At 38.4% G+C, this 22,835-nt stretch overlaps 1 protein-coding gene across 2 annotated transcripts in view; it reads right to left on the reverse strand.

The window, feature by feature from the left end:
- Nucleotides 1–22,835, reverse strand: part of NSD3 (nuclear receptor binding SET domain protein 3) — a 111,578-nt gene that overhangs the window by 6,449 nt on the left and 82,294 nt on the right. The window contains exons 13-19 of one of the 2 annotated variants that reach the window (XM_080662232.1): nt 21,507–21,704; nt 20,857–21,030; nt 16,562–16,708; nt 13,174–13,330; nt 8,899–9,101; nt 8,104–8,216; nt 5,938–6,207 (exon numbers count right to left, since the gene is read on the reverse strand). In XM_080662232.1, the coding sequence (XP_080518358.1) occupies nt 5,938–6,207; nt 8,104–8,216; nt 8,899–9,101; nt 13,174–13,330; nt 16,562–16,708; nt 20,857–21,030; nt 21,507–21,704 (1,262 nt within the window). The remainder of the gene's footprint in view (nt 1–5,937; nt 6,208–8,103; nt 8,217–8,898; nt 9,102–13,173; nt 13,331–16,561; nt 16,709–20,856; nt 21,031–21,506; nt 21,705–22,835) is intronic. The other variant, XM_080662233.1, reaches the window with a different exon arrangement.

The following is a 22,835-nucleotide window of genomic DNA, read 5'->3' on the forward strand; positions in this document are numbered from 1 at the left end:
ATTTATTATGGTTTACATTTATTATTCTATGAAAATGAATGAATATAGAAAAATTAAAGTGCTGATATCAAATATGAGGAGTGCATGTGCCAAAACTTGATATACCACTGTGAATAAATATTACTAGCTATTTTGTAAAAGAAATACTTTTGATGTCCAAAGTGACACACCATTAACCTCAGAGAGTTGTTTACTGCACCATGAGCTGTAAATTAAACTGTGAACTAAAAGAAAATAAAGACCTTAAAAAGTGCTAGAAATCTGTCCTTAAAGACTGTAAAAAGAGCGGGTGTAATTCAGTGTTTATACATATTTTTCAAATTCCAAGAAGCCACCTTACAGCAAGAAGTGCATGCTTGACGCTGGCACACACTGTCAGGATTTAGGTGTGAAAAGCGGGGACGCACTGTGTACTCTCAGTTTCACATTTGGCACCTGTCCCTTAATGTACCAAAAATCTTTCCCATGTTGCTACAAAGTCTTGATGATTGTGCTTTTCAGAGACCATATATTTCTAGCTGTTTTGTAAAAGATCAGTTATCTTACACTAGCAATTCCTCAAGTGCTAAAGGGCAGAACAATCCTGATTATATCTTCTTTTCTCTTGATTACAGTTGGCTCTTGAACAACATGGTTTTGAACTGCGCAGGTCTATTCACACATGGATTTTTTCAATAAATACCTGTACTATTTTCCATCCGTGGCTGGGAGCCCACAGATGGAGGCTGACTATATGCACAGATGTATACCGTTTTATATAGGGAACTTGAATATCCTCAGATTCTGGTGTCTGGAGGGGACCTGGAACCAATCCCTGTGCCACAACGTAAGTTTTGGGGGAGTCAAAAAAGTTCAACTGTGTGTGTGGTCAGTGTCCCTAACCTGTGCGTATTCAAGGGTCAACTGTATATCATGAATTAAGTAAATTAAAACACATTTTAGAATAAATACAACTACTATTAAAAAGTGTTAAAAAGATATTAAGCTAGACAGTTTTCAGGATGACTCCAAACATTCCCCTGAAATCATAGGCAAAAAAATTTGTATGTGTGATATGCATGGCATTAAAGTAATATTAAAAAATTTGAATCACGTAACATTTTACATGCAGATGGCCTTTGACTTGAGCAGCCCAATACACATATCCAAGGCATTAGCAAGTCCTATTGCCTCTAATTTCAAAATGTCAGAAATCCAACCTCCTCTCTCCTGCACAACTACAACCCTAGTGGTCTATGCCACCATCATCTCTCTCCTGGATTATAATGGTCTCCTTTTTATCACTTTCCCCATTACCATAAATTCTCCATACTACAGCCAAAATTATCCTTTTGAAACCCAGGTGTGGCAGACAGACTCTGAAGGTGGCCCCCATGACCTCTGCTTCCTGGTGTTCACATGGCTCTGTGATCCTCTCCCCTCAAGTGAGCAGGACCTGTGACTTGCAATAGAGCTTGACAAAGGTGATGGACATATGTGATTACATGAATCTGTTACATTATGACTTTAGCATACATCTTGCTGGCTGTAAGGAAGCAAAGAGCCATGTTGGGGAACCTCATTTGACAAGCAATTGTAGGCAGCCTCCAGAGGACAACAAAACAGTAACAACAAATGGAACAAACAAAAAAAACACCTGAAGCTCTCAAGCTTACATCTGCAAGGAACATAATTCTGCCAACAGCCATGCACGCAGGGAAGTGGATCCTTCCTTAGCCAAGGCACATGAGTGAGAATCCAGCTCTGGGCAGCATCCTGACTGCACCCTGAGAGGACCCAGCTAAGCATTCTGTGGGACCCCTCACCCACAGAAACTGTGAGATAATCAAATGTATTATATTTTAAGTTGCCAAGTTTGTGGTAACATTGTTATGCAGCAATAGAAAACGAATACATCAAGTCTCAGATCAAGTCAGTCCTACTAAAATGCTCCAGAAATTCCCATCCTGTGGCCTGTAACGCCCATATGATTCAGGCCCAGCCGTGGGCAAACTACAGCCCGTGGGCCGGATCCGGCCCATTCGGCTGTTCTATCCGGCCCGCGGAGCCAAAAGAGCGGAGGGTTCTCTTGCTCTCCCCTCCGCTCCTTTACTTTGAATTTATATTAGTTCACACAAACACTCCATCCATGCTTTTGTTCCGGCCCTCCGGTCCAGTTTAAGAACCCATTGTGGCCCTTGAGTCAAAAAGTTTGCCCACCCCTGCTCTAGACACTCATGTTTGAGTTACTCCTCCATGCCTACCCAGTGCCATGTCAGTTTCTATATCTGCAAATTGAGAAATTTAGTCTGCATGATCTTTGTGATCTTAATTCTAGGATTGTTTTCCCCCCTGCACTTAGAGAAGTTTCTATTTCACATTTTGGAACCAGGAATCAGGGGAAGTTTTAAATAAAAACAATGTCTCAGACACGTAAAAGGAGGATGCTGATAATAAGCTAGAGCAAAAATAAAACAATATTTACTGGATGCTATGTACTGTTCTGGGGCCTAGATATACAGTAGAGAATAAGACTCAGAAAGTCACCAACCTTATGAACTTATATTCCTAGTGGAGGAAGGCAAACAAAATAACCTATTATGATTAGTACAAAGGCATAATAATAATAAGTAAGATAGCAAGGTATATGATGAAGAGAGGGAATGTAGCTACAGAAGAGAGTGGCTAGAGAGGATGGCCTGGGAAACCCTCTCTGAAGAAGTGACTTAGAGCTGACTCTGAAGAATGACAATACGCCAGTCACTAGAATAGCTAGCAAAGTTCATTCATTTGCTGTTTTAATACCATGCATAAAGTACCGTCACAGCCGTGGGCAAACTACGGCCCGCGGGCCGGATCCGGCCCGTTCGGCTGTTCTATCCGGCCCGCGGAGCTGAAAGAGTGGAGGGTTCTCTTGCTCTCCCCTCCGCTCCTTCACCAGCAGCAGTGTTAACATGGCAACGTCGGGAAACACGGCCGCAGCTCCTTCTTCTGAGTGGGCGGATTTATATCCATCCACCCATTCAGTAGAAGGAAGAACCTCTCAATCTTCCAGAGGCTCCTTGTAATGCCCGCGGATGCGTCCCCCGACATCACCCTGGGAATGCGTAGACACGTTATCGTGGTGATGTAGGGAGGCACGCCCCTGGAGAGCACAGTATCAGAGCATTAGCTAAAAAGGAGACCAACAACACTGTTCCCACTGAAGTTGATGTTTTAAAGACCAAAAACCTTTCAACCCAGTCTACATTGCCATCTACATCTACGTCCCGGGCATAATTTGGAAGTTGCACTAAAGAAAATGTTTAATTTACTGTTTACACATTTTGTTCTTTTCTATTTGTTTTAGTTTTAAATTATTTTATTATATTTAAGTTTAATTTGAAAGGCTTTTGTACCTTTCCTTTGTTAGGCAATTTTATTTTGCCTTTGCCATCTTCAATATAAGGTATGTTATTGTGCTATGATTCCTCCATTTTTTGAAGTTTCAAATTATAATAATTAGTGTTTACATTCTTCTTGTTAAAATGTTTGAAATGAATAAAACTATTGAAATAATAAAAAATAAAAGACCGTACCCTTTTATGTAATGATGTTTACTTTGAATTTATATTAGTTCACACAAACACTGCATCCATGCTTTTGTTCCGGCCCTCCGGTCCAGTTTAAGAACCCATTGTGGCCCTCGAGTCAAAAAGTTTGCTCCCTGTTCTAGCCTCTCTCCTATCCCCTACCTGCCACTCTTCTCCTTGCCATTCTTCTCCTGGTGCTTTCTTGTTGTTGCTGGAACATACTAAGGCATTTGTACTTGTTTTACTTTAGTCTGAAATACTGTTCTCGATACGTATCTTCGTGACTTTCTCCCTCACGTTTCAGGTGAAATGTCCCCTCCTCAGGCCTTCCTTAGCTAATCAATTTAAAGTAGCAATCCCAGTCACCAGCTATTCCTTCGGACAGCTTAGTTTTCTTTGCAGCATTTAGTGGTACTCAGCATTAGATACCTGTTCATTATTTGTCTTGTTCACTACTGTTTTTCCAGGTACTGGAATAGTACCTGGCACATAGAAGCTTCACAAATATGTACCAAATGAATGAGTTTCTTCGCAAGCAATCTAACCTATAGAAACAGGTGCATAAAGAGAGATGACCAAGCATGTTCACTACAGAATTTTAAAAAATCTATAAGTGTGTGTGTGTATATATATGTGTGTGTATATGTATACACACACACACACATATATATAAATGTATTGGAAAATAGGTTATATAAATTATGGTACATAATTTGATACATTTTACTATGGAATACAGTGAGATTGTTTAACAAAAAGAATGAGTTGAAATCTCTACGTACTGCTATAAAAATATATGTATGATATATTAAGTGGGAAATATGTATGATCATATTTGTTTTAAAAACCCTACAAATACAGAATATATGATTACGTATTTGCATATGTGTTAATACTTACAACTGCACAGAAAAAGTTCTAAAAGGCTACATACCAACCTATTAACAATGGTCATCTTTTGTGAGGAGACCAAGAATTGAAGGATGAAGGAAGAATATCTTTCTTGTATTGATTTTCTTTACTACATTATGCGGTATTTTTTAATCACAAAGGTGATTTTTTAAAAGGTAGAAATATGTCAGGAGTAATTACAGCCTGGCTGGTGTGACTCAGTGGTTGAGCACGGACCTATAAACCAGGAGGTCACAGTTTGATTCCCGGTCAGGGCACATGCCTGGGTTTCAGGCTTGATCCCCAGTAGGGGGCGTATAGGAAGAAGCTGATCAATATTTATCTCTCATCATTGATGTTTCTATCTCTTTCCCTCTCTGAAATAAAAAAAAATATATATATATTTTAAAAGAAGAGTAATTACAAATTCTCACTAGGTCCATCTCTCTCAATGAACATATCTCCAAGTTCTATATATTGGCATTTGGCAGGGGTAGGGGGCACATGGGGGGGCAGGGCAGGAACTTGTTATAAAATGCAGAATATACTGTCCCAGATATTTCTGGGTGATACTGTTTTTAAGGACCCCAGGCGCTAGCTGGTTTGGCTCAGAGGATAGAGCATCGGCCTGCAGACCAAAGGGTCCCGGGTTTGATTTCAGTCAAAGGCATGTACCTTGGTTGCAGGGTCCTGGACAGGGCTCGTGCAGGAGGCAACAAATCGATGTGTTTCTCTCACATCGATGTTTCTCTCTGTTTTTCCCTCTCTGTTTCACTCTCCTTAAAAATGAATGAGAAAATATCCTCAGGTGAGGAATAATAATAATAATAATAATAACCTCAGGAGATTCTCAGAATCTCTAAAGTTTGAGAGCATCTGAGCAGTATGATATACTGGTGATTTTCTTTTTTTCTCTTTGAGTTATTTGTATTTAGAAAATGTTCTGTAGTGGACAATGCATTTCTGTGTTAAACAAAAGGACTGTTTTGAAAAACTGCCTCAAAGTACTAAACTTTTTCTGGTTGCTTTTGGGTATATAATCTAATTTGAGACTAGCAGCAATCCTGACATGTGTAGGGCAGGGAATACTATGTCTATTTTAGAGATGAGGGAACTGAGGCTCAGGGAGGCTGACTGACTTGGCCACAGTTTCACAGCTAATGAATTAAGACATTGGAGCAAAGTCCTGGCTTTTGCCTTTACTAGGTCTTTTACTTCTAGGTCTACTTTGATTAACAAGTAAAAAATACTTCAGACAGAAAATGACCAATGTCCTTTCTCCTTTTTATGACTGATCATAAGACAACCAAAGTTTATGTATGTTTTATCACTACCACTTCCTATATCTTCTTTGCTTAAGAAGTGCCAAACTCTCAACTTGGGAAATTTCAAGATTCCGCCAGGAATCACCATACATTTCATCCCCGTTGAAACTTCTCTGAGAGGCACAGGCCCTGATCTGGTTCCGACCACCAGTGCCCCTATCTCACAATACCTTCTTAATGCTCCTTTTGGTCCTGAGACCCCAGCCTCTTCGCTCCGTTTTGATGATTTCTGCATCAGGGTAGAGCCTCTTTGTGAAGCACTGGTTCTGGCAACGATCTCCAGCTGGGCACACCTGCGGGTGACACTCGTACTGCAGCATTCTGTTCAGGCACTCGGATTCCAAGCCGCAAGGGTTCTCATCGGCTGGCTTGCAGTTACAGCGGGGAATCTCTGACAGGTCTGCAACCTGGATCTGTACCTTTCCTATGACTTTGTTAGCCTAGAAAACAAAATCACAGATGAGAGGGAGGAATCTTATCTAATAAAGAGTGGATATGCTAATTAACCATCACTCTGTCACAAAGATGGCTGCACCCACAGCTGAGGCCAAGTTCCCATAAGAAGCCTTAACAAGCAATCAGCAGGGACCTGAGGCAACGCCCTCCCCCGCCCCTGTGGGGCTCGACAGGGGACCTCAGGCCACACCCCCCACCAGGCGGGGCTTGACAGGGGACCTCAGGCTGCCTTCCACAGCTGGCAGGGCTTGACAGGGGACCTCAAGGTGCACTTCCCATCCTGGGGCTGGGCTAGGGGACCTCAGGCTGCTCCCCCAACCCCAGCGCCAGGCTGGGGGACCTCAGGCCACGCCCCCCACCAGGTGGGGCTTGACAGGGAACTTCAGGCTGCGCCCCCCCACCCTGGCACCAGGCCAGGGGACTTCAGGCCGCACCCCCCCACCCCAGCACTGAGCCAGGGGACCTGAGGCTGTGCCCCCCTGCCTGGTGGGGCTTGACAGGGGACCTCAAGGTGCACCCCCATTGCTGGGTCAGGAGAACTCAGGCCGTGCCCCCCACCCAGGGGGGACCTGAGGCTGCACCCCCCTGCCGATGGGGCTTGACAGGGGACCTGAGTCTGTTCCCCCCTCCTAGTTCCGGGCCGGGGGACCTCAGGCCATGCCCCCCACCCAGTGGGACTTGACAGGGGATCTCAGGCCATGTCCCACACCTGGCGGGGCTTGACAGGGAACCTCAAGGCACGCCCCCCCACCCCGGTCTGGGATGGGGGACCTCAGGCCACGCCCCCCGTCCTGGTGCCGAGCCAGGGGACCTGAGGCTACGTTCCCTGCCGGGCGGGACTTGACAAGGATGGGACTGGCCAGGTCTGGATCTATCCCAATAAGGGGCGGGGGGGGGGGGGGGGGCGGCCCGGCCGGGTCTGGGTCTCACGCGATTTTGAGGCGCATGTGGATGGGCAGGGACTTGACTCTGGGTCCCGTGGTGTGCCCCACTCTGACAGGAGGAAGGTTTTCATATATATTTTACTAATTTTCTTTCATCTCTGACACTTCTATTATAGAGAAAGGGCAAATAGCAATATTAAATTATTTCCTCTAATTAATCCCCTTTTAATGAGCACAAATTTCGTGCACTGGGCCACTAGTTTAAACAGAACACCCGAAACTTCCATGCTGTTCTTGGCTCTGCTACTGCCTTGTAGCATGACTAAGAAAAGCTCGTTATCGTAATAGCAATTTCCCCACAAATAAACTAAGAATAAGAACTGCCTCTTCTTAGTTGGCAAAAATACAAAAACTGATGTGAATTCTCATTTATCTGTTCTGTGTATTTCTCCTTCTACTAGTTGATGGAAATCTCATAACTAAAAACAACTATGGACTGTCTGGACGAAAGGGGCAAATCTCTCTATTCTCATTTGGTGGCAGAATAACCTGGTAGAGCAGGAACAGGATTTCCCATCAAACATATCGCTCCCAGGTGCCAGAGGGCTTATCTGAGACCTCATCCCCACAGCACACAGCTCCCGCTCCCAGCTCCCTCGCTCCCATCTGACTAAGACACTGCTAACGAAAGCTCTGTTTGTTTTACAGAAGATTCTCACTGCTGCAGGCGTCCTCAAACTGCGGCCTGCCGAGGACATTTATCCGGCCCGCCGGGTACTGCTGCCTGTCCTGCTTAGCAGCCGACTCGTCCCAGGCCTGCAGTGCGCATAGGAATTTGTTCATAGTTTTTTTTTTTTTTTTTAAACTATAGTCTGGCCCTCCAACGGTCTGAGGGACAGTGAACTGGCCCCCTGTTTAAAAAGTTTGAGGACCCCTAAGAGAATACTGCACTTCATCTTGCCTGTCCAAAACCAATCTCTCAGGGTAGAGACTCACTTTGATGTGTTTGTAAGGAGGAGGTTTTCTTGAGTTTTTTTCAATCTCTAGTGCTTCTTTACTTTCTCTTTGTGCTTTCAACTCCTGGAAACGTTTTGCAGCTTCTTCCAGAGCTGCCAATAAGACCAAACAAAGTATATAAATGCCAACAAACAAACAAACAAACAAACAAACAAACAAACAATACCTGTTACGAGAACAGTTCTACTCTGCCTTCCCAATGCACTGAACCGGGCCACTTTTTTCTTTTTAAAATCGTTCCTGGAAATAACCACTTACCACCAGGATAGGGTAGCACTGAAATAGGATGACTCACTGTTGGCTGAACACTGCTCTATGCAAGCTGCAGCCTCAGAGATGAGGTTCTGCTTCCATGATCAGAGGCTTCCACGTGAACCCAAGGGGACCTTTCACCTGGTACTAGCTTTAAATTCGCTTTGCTCTCGCCCAGAAAGCCAAACTTCCTGGTACCTTGTTGCAAAACCAGTTGTAAGGCTCTCCATGGGAAGCTCTGCTACTCTTCTGTGGTAAAGGAGCTTCAGTGATTAAGAAACTGTTCCCAGAAAAATCTATGTCTAGAAAGATCACTGAAGAAACTCCATTCACTTGCACAGCAGAGCCTACCAAACTGAAAATGTTATTTTTCTAACTGATTAGATTCTGACATGGTTCTAATGGGGTTAACCTGGTGAAAATGCTCTACTACCAGAAGTATGTCATATGCGAGGTGGAAGATGTTGAGAAATCAACACTGGAGTCTTAGTTTTGAGCCACTGTAAACATCATCCAACTTACCTTTTTTGAAGGTCTTGTTAATACTAGTCTGTCCCTCAGCAAAGCTTTTGTCTCCTTCAACGTAAGGGAACACTCTGCCCTGGTGCACCCAATAGTAGTCATGAGAACCAAAGAAGAACACAGGGAAGTCCCCCAAGTTATGCTTAAGGCCCTGGATGTTCAGTGGCACAGACCTGGGATTGCAGATCTCTGCTGGCCACCATCTGAAAACAAAAACAATTTTAGGCCCAGGGGATAAAAAACAGACTATTCTTTACATGGCTGGCAGGATGGAATAAGAGGTTTTGTACCGTGACATTTTCATTCAGACTCTTAAGGACACAAAATACCTTGATTATCTTTAATCCTGCTCAAACCACACAGCATTTAAAATCATACTGGTTAATGAATTTATTTATTTTTCTTTTTAAAAAATTTTTATTTATTTATTTGTTTATTTTTTAATTGTTTGAGGTATTACAAATAGTAGTACATGTCTCCTTTTTTTTTTTCCCCATTGACCTCCCCCCGGCCTCCCCTTCCCCCCAGTACATGCCTTTACCTGCTCCCCCCACCCCCCCAGTGTCTTGTATCCATTGGTTATGCTTATATGCATGCGTACAAGTCCTTCGGTTGATCTCTTACAGCCCCCCCCTTAATGAAATAGTGAACATAGACTAAACAAACTAGGCCCTAAACACCCAATCTAGCTACTTTCTTTTAAAAGTATCTCATATTTGTAAAAGAATATATATCATGGAAATATAAGCTATAAAGCATAATAAAATAATACTTAACCCACTACCCACCTTAAGAATTAGAAATTACCAATATCATTCCAAACCAAAAATCTATCCTAGAAAAGTTGTTTTTCTCCAAACTTGGCATTCTTAAATCAACATCGTCCTCCAAGGTGTAAACGTTTATTTCTAGTAGTCCAGGGGCTCACTTCAGAATAAACTGATGCTCTAGTAAAGAATGACCACTCCCATTCAAATTAGCATTTTCTGACTCTATTCACTCAGGGTAAATACTTTTTGGTCAAATGTACCAAAAAGGCTTATATCAGTGTGTATTTCAGAATCTAATTCATCTTGGATCACAATAAACGTGGACTTTGGGACAGAATGGAACAGAACTGTTTCATGCCATGATGACTGAAACCACAGCAATCTCTAAATGAAACCATCTGTGAGGCACACGTGACAATTTCCAGCAACTGGGCAAGTCAGAAATTGAAAGGTGGAGCTTTTGTAGTATGTAAAACCATCAATATGAACAGTAAACACACAAAAACTTAAAATTTGTCAGTCACTTATTGTATAGGTGCCTAATAAAACCATTTATCTAATGAACAATTGTATTATTTAGAAGATAAATGACAGCATGGCTACACTCTCAGGGTTATAATGCAGAACTTGAATACGCTTCATCTAAACGGTACCTGCTGTCCATCTAATTAATGAAAAACACGGGCAAGAGCCTGTGCTCAAATTGTTCAAACAAAACAAACCACCGTTTTGTGTAATCAGTGTTTGGGTTCCCTTAAAGTGGACCAGGAAATGGCTATTTCTAAACCATTTAAAGGCACTTAAGTATGTACATGAGGACTGCATTCATGGGGTCAGGAAGAGGCACACTCTGTGCCAGGGGTTGTTCCAGGTCCTCATATTTCCCCCAGGAAGCTGCACACTGGAGCAACTAGTTACTGAAAAGAAACAGCTTCATGTGGCCCAGCTAGTCCTGACTGGAAAAAATACATTAAGACTTAGTTCATGGATAGAAGTCTTTGCAGAACATACAAGAGAACTGCTTTGGGGTTCTTTAACTGCAATGTAATTAAAACTTAAGTATTTAAGTTAAGGCAAAGATCTTTTCACACTCACAACTTCTTAAAAAAGAAAATATATAATGTACAGCATGGTGACTATAGTTAATAATACTGTATTATATATTTGAAAGTTGCTAAGAGAGTAGATTTAAAAATTCTCATCAGGAGAAAGAATATTATAACTATGTATGGAGATGAATGTTAACTAGACTTATTGTGGTGATCATTTCACAATACTACATACAAATACTGAAACAATATGTTGTACAACTGAAACTAATATGTCAGCAATATCTCAAAAAAAGCCCCCCCCCAATTAAATATAAAGAAAATATTCTGAAATTTACTTGAAGAGTTAAAGGTTTCTTATTGTTTTAGATATTTGTTATCCAGGAATGTATCTAGTAATTGTCAAACCCATGCCTCCCCACTCCCAAATATATATATATATATATATATATATATATATATATATATATATATATATACATACATATATATATATATATATATATTTTAAATTATAAAAGCAGTGTTTCTTTTAAAAATAAAACAATGCACAAATGTGTAACAGAAAAACTGAAAATGCCTCTCCTTATAATCTCATGCCTAAAACTATTAACATTAGATGTGTTTCTTTCCAGGTATTAAAAACATAATACATATAGAGCTACAATTTTTAAAAATTGTATAAATACATGGAAAAATAATGTACATACTGTTTAACATGTTTTCTAAATTCAACTATATAGCAGATATCTTCCTATGTTACTATACAGACCTGCATTATTCTTTTATTGGCTTCAAGATACTCTACAATATGGATAAAGTATAATTTATTTGACAAATCTCTTATGGACTGAGCATTTGGGTTATTTCAAATAGCACCACAATGAATGCCCCAACAAATACATTTTTGCCTGTTTGTCCAATATTTTTTCCTTAGATAAATTTCTTGAAAGGTAAGTGCTGAGTCAAGGAGTATACACAGTTACATTTTTAATACTCATTTCCCTATGCCCTCCCTAGCCGCAAAATTATTACTCTTTTATATCTTTGCCAATCTGTTAAGAGAGAGGAAAAAAACCTGTTTTTAATGAACATTATTTTTTAGTGAGGCTGGCATTTTTCACGTTTATTTTCCATTTGCTATTCTTTTGCAAACTGGCTCTCTTCTTTGTCCTTTTTTTTCCGAGGTAAGGTATTTGTCTTTTCTTATTGAAAGTAGAAAAGCAAACACTTTATCCTGGTTTGACATCTGCTTTTTAAAACTTTATAATATCGTTTACCATACAGTATAAAATTGTTTATGTATTCAAATTGTCCATCTTTTTAGGACTTGGAGATTTCTTGTCATGTTAAAAAAATAGTGGGAGGGCTTCTCAACCTCAATGCCACTTATCTCAGCTAAATAACAAAGTTTTTAAAGTTAAACAGGTAAGCAAGCAGCATATTTAAAACAGAGAAAACAACATAGCCCTTCCTAAAAAGAATTACAGAATGTTTGAGATTCTATAGAAATATATCTTACTTAGGATTCTAATTGAAAAATAGAATTCTATTGTGTTCTCTTGAACAGTATCTATTTTCTTAGTAAAATGATAAACTTATACCTCAAAATGCAGATTGCAGAGTTTTAAAAATACATCACTATTCCTATGCAGTGAAGGCATGTTAAAAAAAAACAGGCTTCTTAAAAGGAGAAAGTTTTATTAAATAATAGTAATCACGCATACTTCTTACTCATTCTCTTAAGAGCTAAAGGCTCTTAATGAAACAATTTCTCTCTTTAAATCCTAAAAATCTCTCTCTTTGCACGAAGGTTAAAGTATGGACCAGATTAAGGGGCAAAGAGGGCTATTTTGGCCAGGGAAAAACTTGATTTTATTATAAACAGATCGATATAAAGCTAATTAGGGCACAAAGAAAACATCTTCTCCATTAACCACATAAGACCTTTAATTCCAAAATCTAGTAGTACATAGTTCATTAGTATAAAACAACTTTTGGAACTTAAAAATAAAAGCCAACCAACCAATCAAAAAAAAAAAAAAATTCTACAACTAACCTTCTCAATCTTGTAAAAACCGACTCAAAATATGTTTCTTGCCTGGCTGGTGTGACTCAGTGGTTGATCGTCAACCTATGAACCAGAAGGTCACGGTTTGATTCCCGGTCAGGGCACATGCCCAGGTTGTGGGCTCGATCCCCTGTAGGGAGTGTGCAGGAGGCAGCCAATCAATGATTCTCTCTCATCACTGATGTTTCTTTCTCTCTCTCTCCCTTCCTCTCTGAAATCAATAAAAATATTTTAAGAATAAAATAAATATATGTTTCTTCTCTCTCTCTCTTTTAAGGAAATAGCTCTGCTGTTCCACCTGTCTGCTAGCCAGTTTGTACACAGTTTATGAACCTAGGTCTAAACAATGACTGAATACTTCCTCATTGTCCTTGGAAAAACTTGCCTGTAATTTCCCAATTTGACCCAAACAATCTGCTTGTAATGCAGTTTCTTGCCAGCTTTACAGTCATTACAATTCCAGCAGCCTTCTGGCATTTCTATGCTCAGGCATTCTGGGTGGAAGGAAGCTGGGCACGATTCACAGCAGAGCAATCTTCCACCTTGAAACAAATAAACAGTCTTAATAACTGAGAAAGAGGAAAGAGAAAAAGAAAGAAAAAGGAGCAAATTATCATTTAAGTGCATTAACTTTGATTCAAATTGGGGAAAAATAACGAAGGATGGAGTCATATCTATGGTGATGGATTAAAATAGAAAGCAAATGAACAGATGTAGTTTATTCCCTTTTCAGAACTTCAATGGCCAGAAACTCAGCTTTTGAATAGGAAGAGAAACATTATTGTACTCCTTACCCCTGTAAAACGTGGGCTATTGAGCTATCAGTTTAGTAGGAAGATAAAACTCAATATGTAGCAGCTTACTTTCTTTTCTCCTTGAGAGCTAAGAAAGCAAGCAATGGTCAGCTTTGTATTTTAATCCAGTGCCATAGCCAACTAAAATCACTTTATAATAAAATTAGCAAGAATGAAAATAGGCAATAGGTTGATCAGCACTTTTTACTTCCCATAAAAGGATACAAAAACACAAAACGATTGCACTTGCTCAAGGTGATGATTACATACATCATCATTACCTTTTTAGTGAAGATAAACAAAGTCAAACAAGCTATAGAGCAGTGGTTTGCAATTTTTTCATCACCAAGGATCCCCTTCCCTTCCCTCATGAACCCATATGCTTCCAAATATTTTACCAACCAAAAATAAAAACCCCAAAACAAACCCCTACATTAAAAGATAACATTTTTCTGATGTTATTAACCAAAGAAATATATAACTGCCAATCAGAGCTTCTGAATCCAATAACAAAACTAGCATTATCACACTATATTATTTAAATCATAGCCAAATATAAAGAAACTCATGCAGCTATACTTTGTGTGCTTCTATTAGATTTTCTGAAATATTAAGCATAGTTCAAAAATTTTATTTACATAAGTCTTTTCTGACTTCATATTGAGAACCACTGCTTTATAGTATAAAAAAGTAATATCAGTGTAGAATGAAGTACCACACGCGAGGAGATCCCTCCAACTTGCCTAGGAAAATCCTCTCCTTTTAAATACATAAAATGATCTCTGGATTAAGACCAAAACAGGTGTGGCAAACAAAACAAAATAATATTACTAAATGCAAAGAAATGAAAGAGATGGGGGAGGGGAAGATTAGGTATTTCTAATAGGCATTTCAACAAGTGATGGAGAAGAATGTTAACTACTGAAGATGAAATATGATAAAGACATTTACTGCAAAAAAAATCATCTTCCCATTGGAAAATCAGGTCTATAACCCACAAGTACACTAAGATTTAAAGTCTCATTAGCTAAAGGTTAGGAGCCTTCTATACAACTTTATCAAATCACATGCTCCAACCTTTTGATGGTTAGCTATCAATTTTCCAGAAAATCTTATCTTACTGCAGACGTTCAAACTTCTGATTAACATAATAACAAAAAGAAAAATCCATATACAATCAGTGATGAATTAAATTACTATATTTCCTCTGCTTAAAAGCTTTTTCTTCAATCATTGGGATTTGTTCCTTTGTCTGCAAATCTCAATATGGATTAATAGTTCCAATTCCCCAACCTAGAGATTAGCTGTCTGAGTGCTCTTAGCCTAGGAATTCTTCTGTAAGTTTAAACTAAAATGAGAAAGCCCATTTTTACAACAGAAAGAAATATCCAATAGAGAGAGCAGCCTTTGCAAATAGCTTTTAGAGAGCATGTCATTATTAGAGCTGATGGGGAAAGTCAGGCTTGGCCATATTTAATGTTATGGAATAGTCCTGAATTTTAAGTCTTATTTCAGAGGAAATACAGACCGAGAGTCATCAGTGAAAATCATCACGATTTTTTGACAAAAAAAACAACAAACCCAAACAACAGAAAAATAAGGAAATAGAAAAATAAAAATATGAACAATCCACCTTGGTGCTATGCAAGAAAACTGCTTTAGGATGCAAGAAAGGATGTGGTTCAAGCTAAGCAAAAAGAGGGCTCAAAATAATTTCAATTTATGTCAAGGTCAATACCAAGTACTGAAAACAAAATAAGCAACAATTGAATTAATCTCATTTCAGTGGCACCAGCAGGAATATAAGGCATTTCCTGAAATGTCTCAGGCAGTCTAATTTTATTGCATTATGGAGTTAGTCAAGCCTATGCCCATCTTTGTTTTGGAAGTAGGTGGTGTCACCAGTAAGGTGACTTCAATGGAAAACTGTGACTTCAATGGAAAACAAACAAAAAAACCTAATACCTCTTCAACCTACTTCTCCAGGTTCTAATCAGCTTGCTTAATTATACTTCCTTTTAGTCATGGGTTGCCACTTAAGAATTCTGACAAAGAACAAAGATACATCAAGCAGGCAACACAAAGGAAAAAATAAAAAAAGAGGCCCATTTCCAATGTACACAGTGTATTAGGTATGAATTAATTTTTCCTTAAAGAATCTGCACTTGGCCCCCAGATCATAATGGCAATGCATACAGGAAAAGGCGTTCACCTTCCAGGTTATTTAATTTACTCGCTGAGATAGTAACTTCCCAAATAATACATTATTGTTAAATCACTTTTCACCTTTATTATAAGTATGCTATGTAAAGCTAAACACAGAGTAAGATTTTCTTCCACAGACTAAATTAACTGGGAGAATATAAATATACATGTAGCTCCTGATTCTCTGTGGATAATAGATTATCCATAAGCAATTCTTCAGCTCAGCTGGGCTGCCTTTCAATATCCAATATTTGGGGTATCCTCCAGAAGGACAACTAGTTTTCATAGCAACTGAACAAAACATTTAAGAAACAAAATGGTAGAATGTATTCTAAAATAAAACCTTTAAGTATCAGTATATTTATTTCCCTCTATTTAACAACCTACCTTACTATTTAGTTAAAAGTCAGTAACAAGTGATATTGTGTCTATTCTATTCTAACATGAATGTTAGTACTACATCAGCAAAAGAGAAAGAGCCCTTAGAATATTCCTCTACATTAAGCAAAATCTGAATCTTTCAATTTTAATAACCCATAGATATATGAAATGTGTGAAAATTTATTCAAGGAGAAGAGTAAGTAAAAATTTGCAATAAATGGAATTATTTTAAGCCCTTTTTAATGAATTTGCAGCCATATGAAGATAGTTATAACCACCAAGGTAGAAAAGCAACAGATGGTGCTTGACAGGCATACATTTCCCCCCTTCATTAAAAAAAAAAAAATAGGAAATGCAAAAAGAAAGCAAGAGATAAACTATTTTGATTATTACCTTTCTCATATTTCTTTTTGGAAGCTGACGAAGAAGGAATCATAGGTAATTTCATCAACTCTGCACGATTTGATTCATTCAGTAGGTAGTGGGACTTATAGGCATATGAACTGAACATGGGGTCTGAATGATCCTGAACTATCAGCCCTATACGAAACAAACAGAAAGAAATGAACTGCAATGAAACTACCCATGATTCCATGAGGAGAAAAAAATAAACCAACCCCTATTATGTAGCTGTGCTTAAAGTTGGGAGGAAAAAAGAAAGTGTGAAGAAAAAGATCTGACAGAAAAAGCTATCTAGTTATTAAAGGGGGTTTAAGCAACTCAATGCCTTATTCCCTACGTAGAAACCTATATACCCAGAAGAAAACGCCAAATTAATTTTGAAGATGTAAACTGCATTTAACATCATATGAAAAACTCTCTATGAAAAATAAAACCACATTCCTTAATATTTAGAAGTACTATAATGACAATCCAGAGAACAAAATAACATATCACTTAACTGCTAGAAATAAGAACTATATCCATAATATAGTAGAACCTGATCTACCGTCATATCAAGTAGCACTTAAAGGAAGAACTGAGTCTCTCCTCTTCCCTATTCATGTTTTAGATATTCTCAAACAGGTTCTAGCTTTTTCTGCCAGATAATAAAGCTTTTCTCTATCAATACAATATGTGATTTTAAAGGGGTCATACTTCGTTGAACTTTACTATGGTAATACAAACCATTTTTTCTCTGCCACGATATAAAGTGATTAACAACTTTAAAGGTTTATAAAGAGCCCTTTTGATCTACCAATACAGCTATCTTATTTGGAGGAAGTAAGATCTTCTCTAACCCACCTGTGACATCCACTTCTCTCCCTCCCATTTCCCTTCCCCTAACTTAGTTAAGTTCATAACATAAATAAAGGCCACTCCTAAATCTGGGGAACTGTGTGACCAGGGAAAATTTCTCTATTTGGTTATTGGTCAGTTTATAATGATCTAGCACTTTATAATAAAATCATGACAACAGTTTCACAGAGATCATTTTGAGAAGAGGAAAGTGTTGTTTTGTTTTATAAGGGGATACCATTTACTTTTTCTGTGGATCTTATCTTCATTAGTGCTACTGTACACTGAGATATTCAAGAAAGATGTCTGATCCAGATGACAGAATGGAACTTGAAATTGCTCATTGGTAATAAAAGGCATATGATGTCAAATGAATTTCATACATTTAATAGAAAAAAGTGGTGTAAAATAAAAAACCGTGGGTTTTAAAATAAGAAAGATCAGGTACACATGGTCCTTCTATTTAACAACTTGTAAATATTTCATCTGGGCTTCAGTGTTCTCATCCACATAAGATGGGGAAATAACTTCTTAGGGCAGTGGTTGGCAAACTGCGGCTCGCGAGCCACATGTGGCTCTTTGGCCCCTTGAGTGTGGCTCTTCCACAAAATACCAGATGCGGGCGTGCAGGTACAGTGCGATTGAAACTTCGTGGCCCATGCGCAGAAGTCGGTTTTCGGCTCTCAAAAGAAATTTCAATTGTTGTGCTGTTGATATTTGGCTCTGTTGACCAATGAGTTTGCCGACCATTGTCTTAGGGCAATTGTGGCAATTCATTCAGATAGTATCTAGTAGAGTTTGATTTACAGATGCAAAATAAATTGCTATTATTATTAAAATTAAAAGAAAACCCTAATCTAACTTCTCCGTTTAAAATTACCATTACAAAGAAAGGCATAGAAGTTAGCTAACTATTATTTTATACCAACCTCCAGATGAAAGATGCTGAGTAATATTCAGGGGTGGGCTAAGTAGTGGAAGTATGCGAAACACAGAGTTTATTCTTGTATTATTATTTATTAATTATTGTATTATTTGTTGTATTATGTAAACCTACTTTTGTCCACCCCTGTTTACGACACTAAAATATAACTGAACATTTTCTATGCACCATGGGGAGGGCGAGGGAGGAATGTTCCTCTAAACCAGGGGTGGGGAACCTTTTTTCTGCCAACCATTTGGATATTTATAACACCATTCTCAGGCTATATAAAATTATCAACTTAAAAATTAGCCTGCTATATTTGGTCAAACATTAATTAACTCACCCCTAATGCCTTGGCAAGGCCAGACCAAATGATTTCTTGGGCCGTACGTTCCTCACTCCTGCAAACCTTAAAACATTTCTAAAAATATTTCTAGATAGTTGTATCCTTAAGAATTAGCTTAATGATTTTAAACAAGCAATAACCAAGAACTAAGAAAAATCCTCTCAGAGGAGGGAAAAACTGTATGAGACAAGAAACAAAACAAGCTAAGTTTTCTAATAGCAAAAATAAAAGATTAAAGTACTCCTTTTAATGTGTGGATTTATTACAATTAGGTCTCTTTTTTAAAAAGGAAACTGCTACAAATAATGAATAAAGAACACATATTATGTATTTCTGAAAAACTTTTAAGCCTTCTCAAAATCCCAACATTTGATCGATTTAGAATAAGTTTTGGTAAAATTCTGGAAAGGAAAATGAAAGTTACTGTTTACTGGACAAAGGCCCAGTTAAAATACTTGGGGAATTAAATAATCTTGCTTAAGTAGGCATTTAAATGTAGTAATACTTTAGAATAATTGCCAAATTGATACGATGCAAATACAGATCCTAATAGTAAAACATGGATTTTCCCTATTTCCATTATCTCAAGCTTTTAAGCAAGGCATAAAGTTAAACTTAACAAAATGGCTAGATTTTCTACAAAACAAGGTTCCTTGACAATGGGCCATTTTCTACCTGTCTTAAATTGAAAATACCTGTTTTAAAGGTTTCCCAATTATTGAATGAAATAGAGCCAAAGAAAATATTGGTTAATATACTGATGGTTCTTGATTGATTCAAAATGTACTCCCAAATACGTCAACATGAGAGTTAGTAACTTGATATTTAAAATGTTGGCTCAGTTACACATGTACAAACAGAAACACAAACTAGTAAAAGTGAGTAAAAGTAACACACACTCCTAGTAAAAGTGAGTAAAAGTAAAATTAAGTGCTTTTACTCACTTTTACTAGAAACACAAACTAGTAAAAGAAACACATACTCCTGGTAAAAATGAGAAAAGTAAGTAATTAGATAGAATAAAATACTAAGAAAGCGATAGAGACTTTATGTTCTCATTGACACTCATCTGTTTAAAGGTCTCTAAAGCTAGCCACTCAATTGGATAAGTCAGTATTTCCATCCTATCATTATTTTCTTGGGGACGGGGTTTATTTCTTTTGACTATTTGAATCATTTCAGTCACCTGTTACAATGAGGCACAAAATATGTCAGACCTACTTCTCCATGTACCAGCCAGGTTTCAAAGAAGGATACAACTGTGTAATTGCTCTAGTGAGGAAAGAAACAATGCTTCCCTTCTAATGGCTGACAGCCCCCAGTGCTTATGAAACTCTGGCATACTGAAAGCAGTACACACAATGGACCACGCTGGCTGCTCCAGAAAGGATACCATTTATTTAAACTTTCAATGCCCACTTCCTCTAGTAATGATTTTAAAAATGTGAGACACAAAAGTAAAGCAACTCAAGATCTATAATACTTCCTAAATTATATTTAAAAATATTCTATGGTACTTTCACCAAATTAAAAGAACTGTCTCCTAAAGAAAAACAAAAACAAAAAAATAAATATTCTGTATCATATTCAACTAATGAAGTTCTATTTTATATTTGTCACAAACTCAAGCTCACTGACCCCCTGAGGGACACAATTAATTATTGTTTTTAGTTGATCAATCTCTTGACATACCTACATATCAACAGCCTGTACTTCTGCCTCTTAACTACCACCACCACATATGTTGCTTTGGCTGTATCCCATCAGGCCTTCCTCAATGCCAGACCAAAACATGATAAAATATGACATAAACGACTAAAAAATAAATGTGCTCATTTTGCCTTCCAAGTGAAATCTCAATCGGTTGCAAGCTCTGAATTAAAGAATATGACACGGGAACAGCCTGCTTCAAATAGAAAAATTGTTTGCAGAAGGAAATAGATTAATCTTTTGATGCTCCAAGTAGAAATGCTAAGAACTTATGTGTAATTCTAAGTTATTAAAAAATTCAGACTTTAGCTTAATTTATGGAAGAATTAGTATTCTAACAATTTGAATGTCTAATGATATAAAAGGGACTAGCTACTGGAAATTTTCATTCCTCTTGGGGATATTATTGAAACTCTATTTTAATGCCAGTGAACTCAGAAAGAACTAAGAGAAAGGATTGACACTCACCTCTTGCACAAACGAAACAAAAGCCTACATTTACAGCAGAGGATGAATTACTGCTCCGTTTGGAATGATTACTACAGATGAGAATGTAGGAGGACACGAATATGCTTCCGGCAGCAATGCAAGCATCTCCAGAGTGATAGGCTACTGGACATCTCAAACACCTCATCATGCGACCTGTTTAAAGTCAAAAAGGAATCTACATAATAAGGCATCAGCTGGATATATAAAATGAAATTTTTGGAGTTGGGTTCTTTTGGGTTCCCTTGTGATACTGAATATAAACATAGTAAGATAAAAATATTTTCTTCACTTGTTTGGCTCTGTCATTCCTGTGCTATATGGCCCCTACATGCAGCACCCATCTAGAGGTCAAAGAAAAATTTGTCTGCTCCGATGCTGGAGAGATGGTGGTCTCCAATATGGCAGCTGTTTAAGGAATTCCCAAGGGTAATTTTGAATATATGGAATTTTTTTCTCATTGTCAGAATGAGAACCTAATCTCTACTTATTATACTATCTACTGTGGCTGAGCTCAGATATCTACAGACAAAGAGAGGGAGAATGCCTGATGCTCCTTATAACAATATGCTTATTATTTGCTACTGAACTTAAAAGAAAACACTCTGACCCCTTCCTTAGCTCTGTTTTACCTTTACTTGCTTTGTGGATATCTTTCTCCATAGAGCAAGCAGAACAGCAGTGCTGGGGACAGCGGAATCCTTTTGATTCAAAGATGGCAGTGGGGAATTTGCGGACACAGGCTTCATGGTAAAATTTCCCACAAGCACCGACAGAGCAACGCTTCACATCTGTACCAGACACCTTACATGAAAAACATGGGTGCTGTCCTGGAAAATTGGTGAGGAACAGAGATTAAATAAAAGCTGGTTAAAGCATATTCCTTTTAAATAGAAGCAGCTACTGAGATGAACATGGAAAATAAATGGTTAAATTAAAATATTTAATAAGAATTACTGACTTGCTATTATAATTGACTAGAGGCCAGGTGCACGACATTCGTGCACTGGGGGGGGGGGGGGTGTCCCCTCAGCCCGGCCTGTGCCCCCTTGCAGTCCGGGACCCTTAGAGGGATGTCTGCCTGCAGCAAAGGTGGGAGAGGCTCCCACCACCGCCGCAGTGCTTGCCAGCCATGAGCCCAGCTTCTGGCTGAGCAGCACTCGCCCCTGTGCGAGTGCACTGACCACCAGGGGGCAGCTCTTGCACTGAGCATCTGCCCCCTGGTGGTCAGTGTGCATCATAGTGACTGGTTGTTCTGCCTTTTGGTCTATTTGCATATTAGCCTTTTATTATATAGGATTTGGAGATGTAGCATTATAAATAATTTAGAACTCCATTTACTCTACACTAAACTTATTTCCATAGAAAACCCAGACCAGAATTTTTCAACACCTGAGAGGTGAGCGTGTCAAGGTCTTTCCAATACAGAATAAGTAAAAGAAACTACCAAAGAAAAGGCAGATTCCATTAGATAATCACTTAAAATTTACATATATGAAACAGGGATAAGATGAAAACTCAAAATTACCCCCAAAAAACAAAAAAATGACAGCTAGACATCTTATTCAAACTGTACAAAATCAAGGACAAAAGAGAAAATACTAAAATTACCCACACAAAAGACAAGTATCTTCAATGAAGCAACAGTAACACAAATAGCTGACTGAAAAATAAAAACCAGAAAATAATAGGATACTATCTTTAAAGCTGAAAGAAAATTGTTACCAAGCCAGAATTCTATAACCACTGAAAATATTATTCAGAAAGAAGTGAAATTAATATACACTGGGAAATATTAAAACGAACAAAAAATTGGCAGTTAGAAAAAAAATTAATAAACCTGATATCCCTGTCCAGCCAGTGTGGCTCAAGGGTTGAGCATCGACCTGCGTACCAGGAGGTGGCTGGCCAGTTTGATTCCCAGTCAGAGTACATGCCCAGATTCTGGGCTTTGATCCCCA

The sequence above is a fragment of the Plecotus auritus genome (assembly GCF_963455305.1).
Source record: "Plecotus auritus genome assembly, chromosome: 3".
NCBI classification, from domain to species: Eukaryota; Metazoa; Chordata; class Mammalia; order Chiroptera; family Vespertilionidae; genus Plecotus; species Plecotus auritus.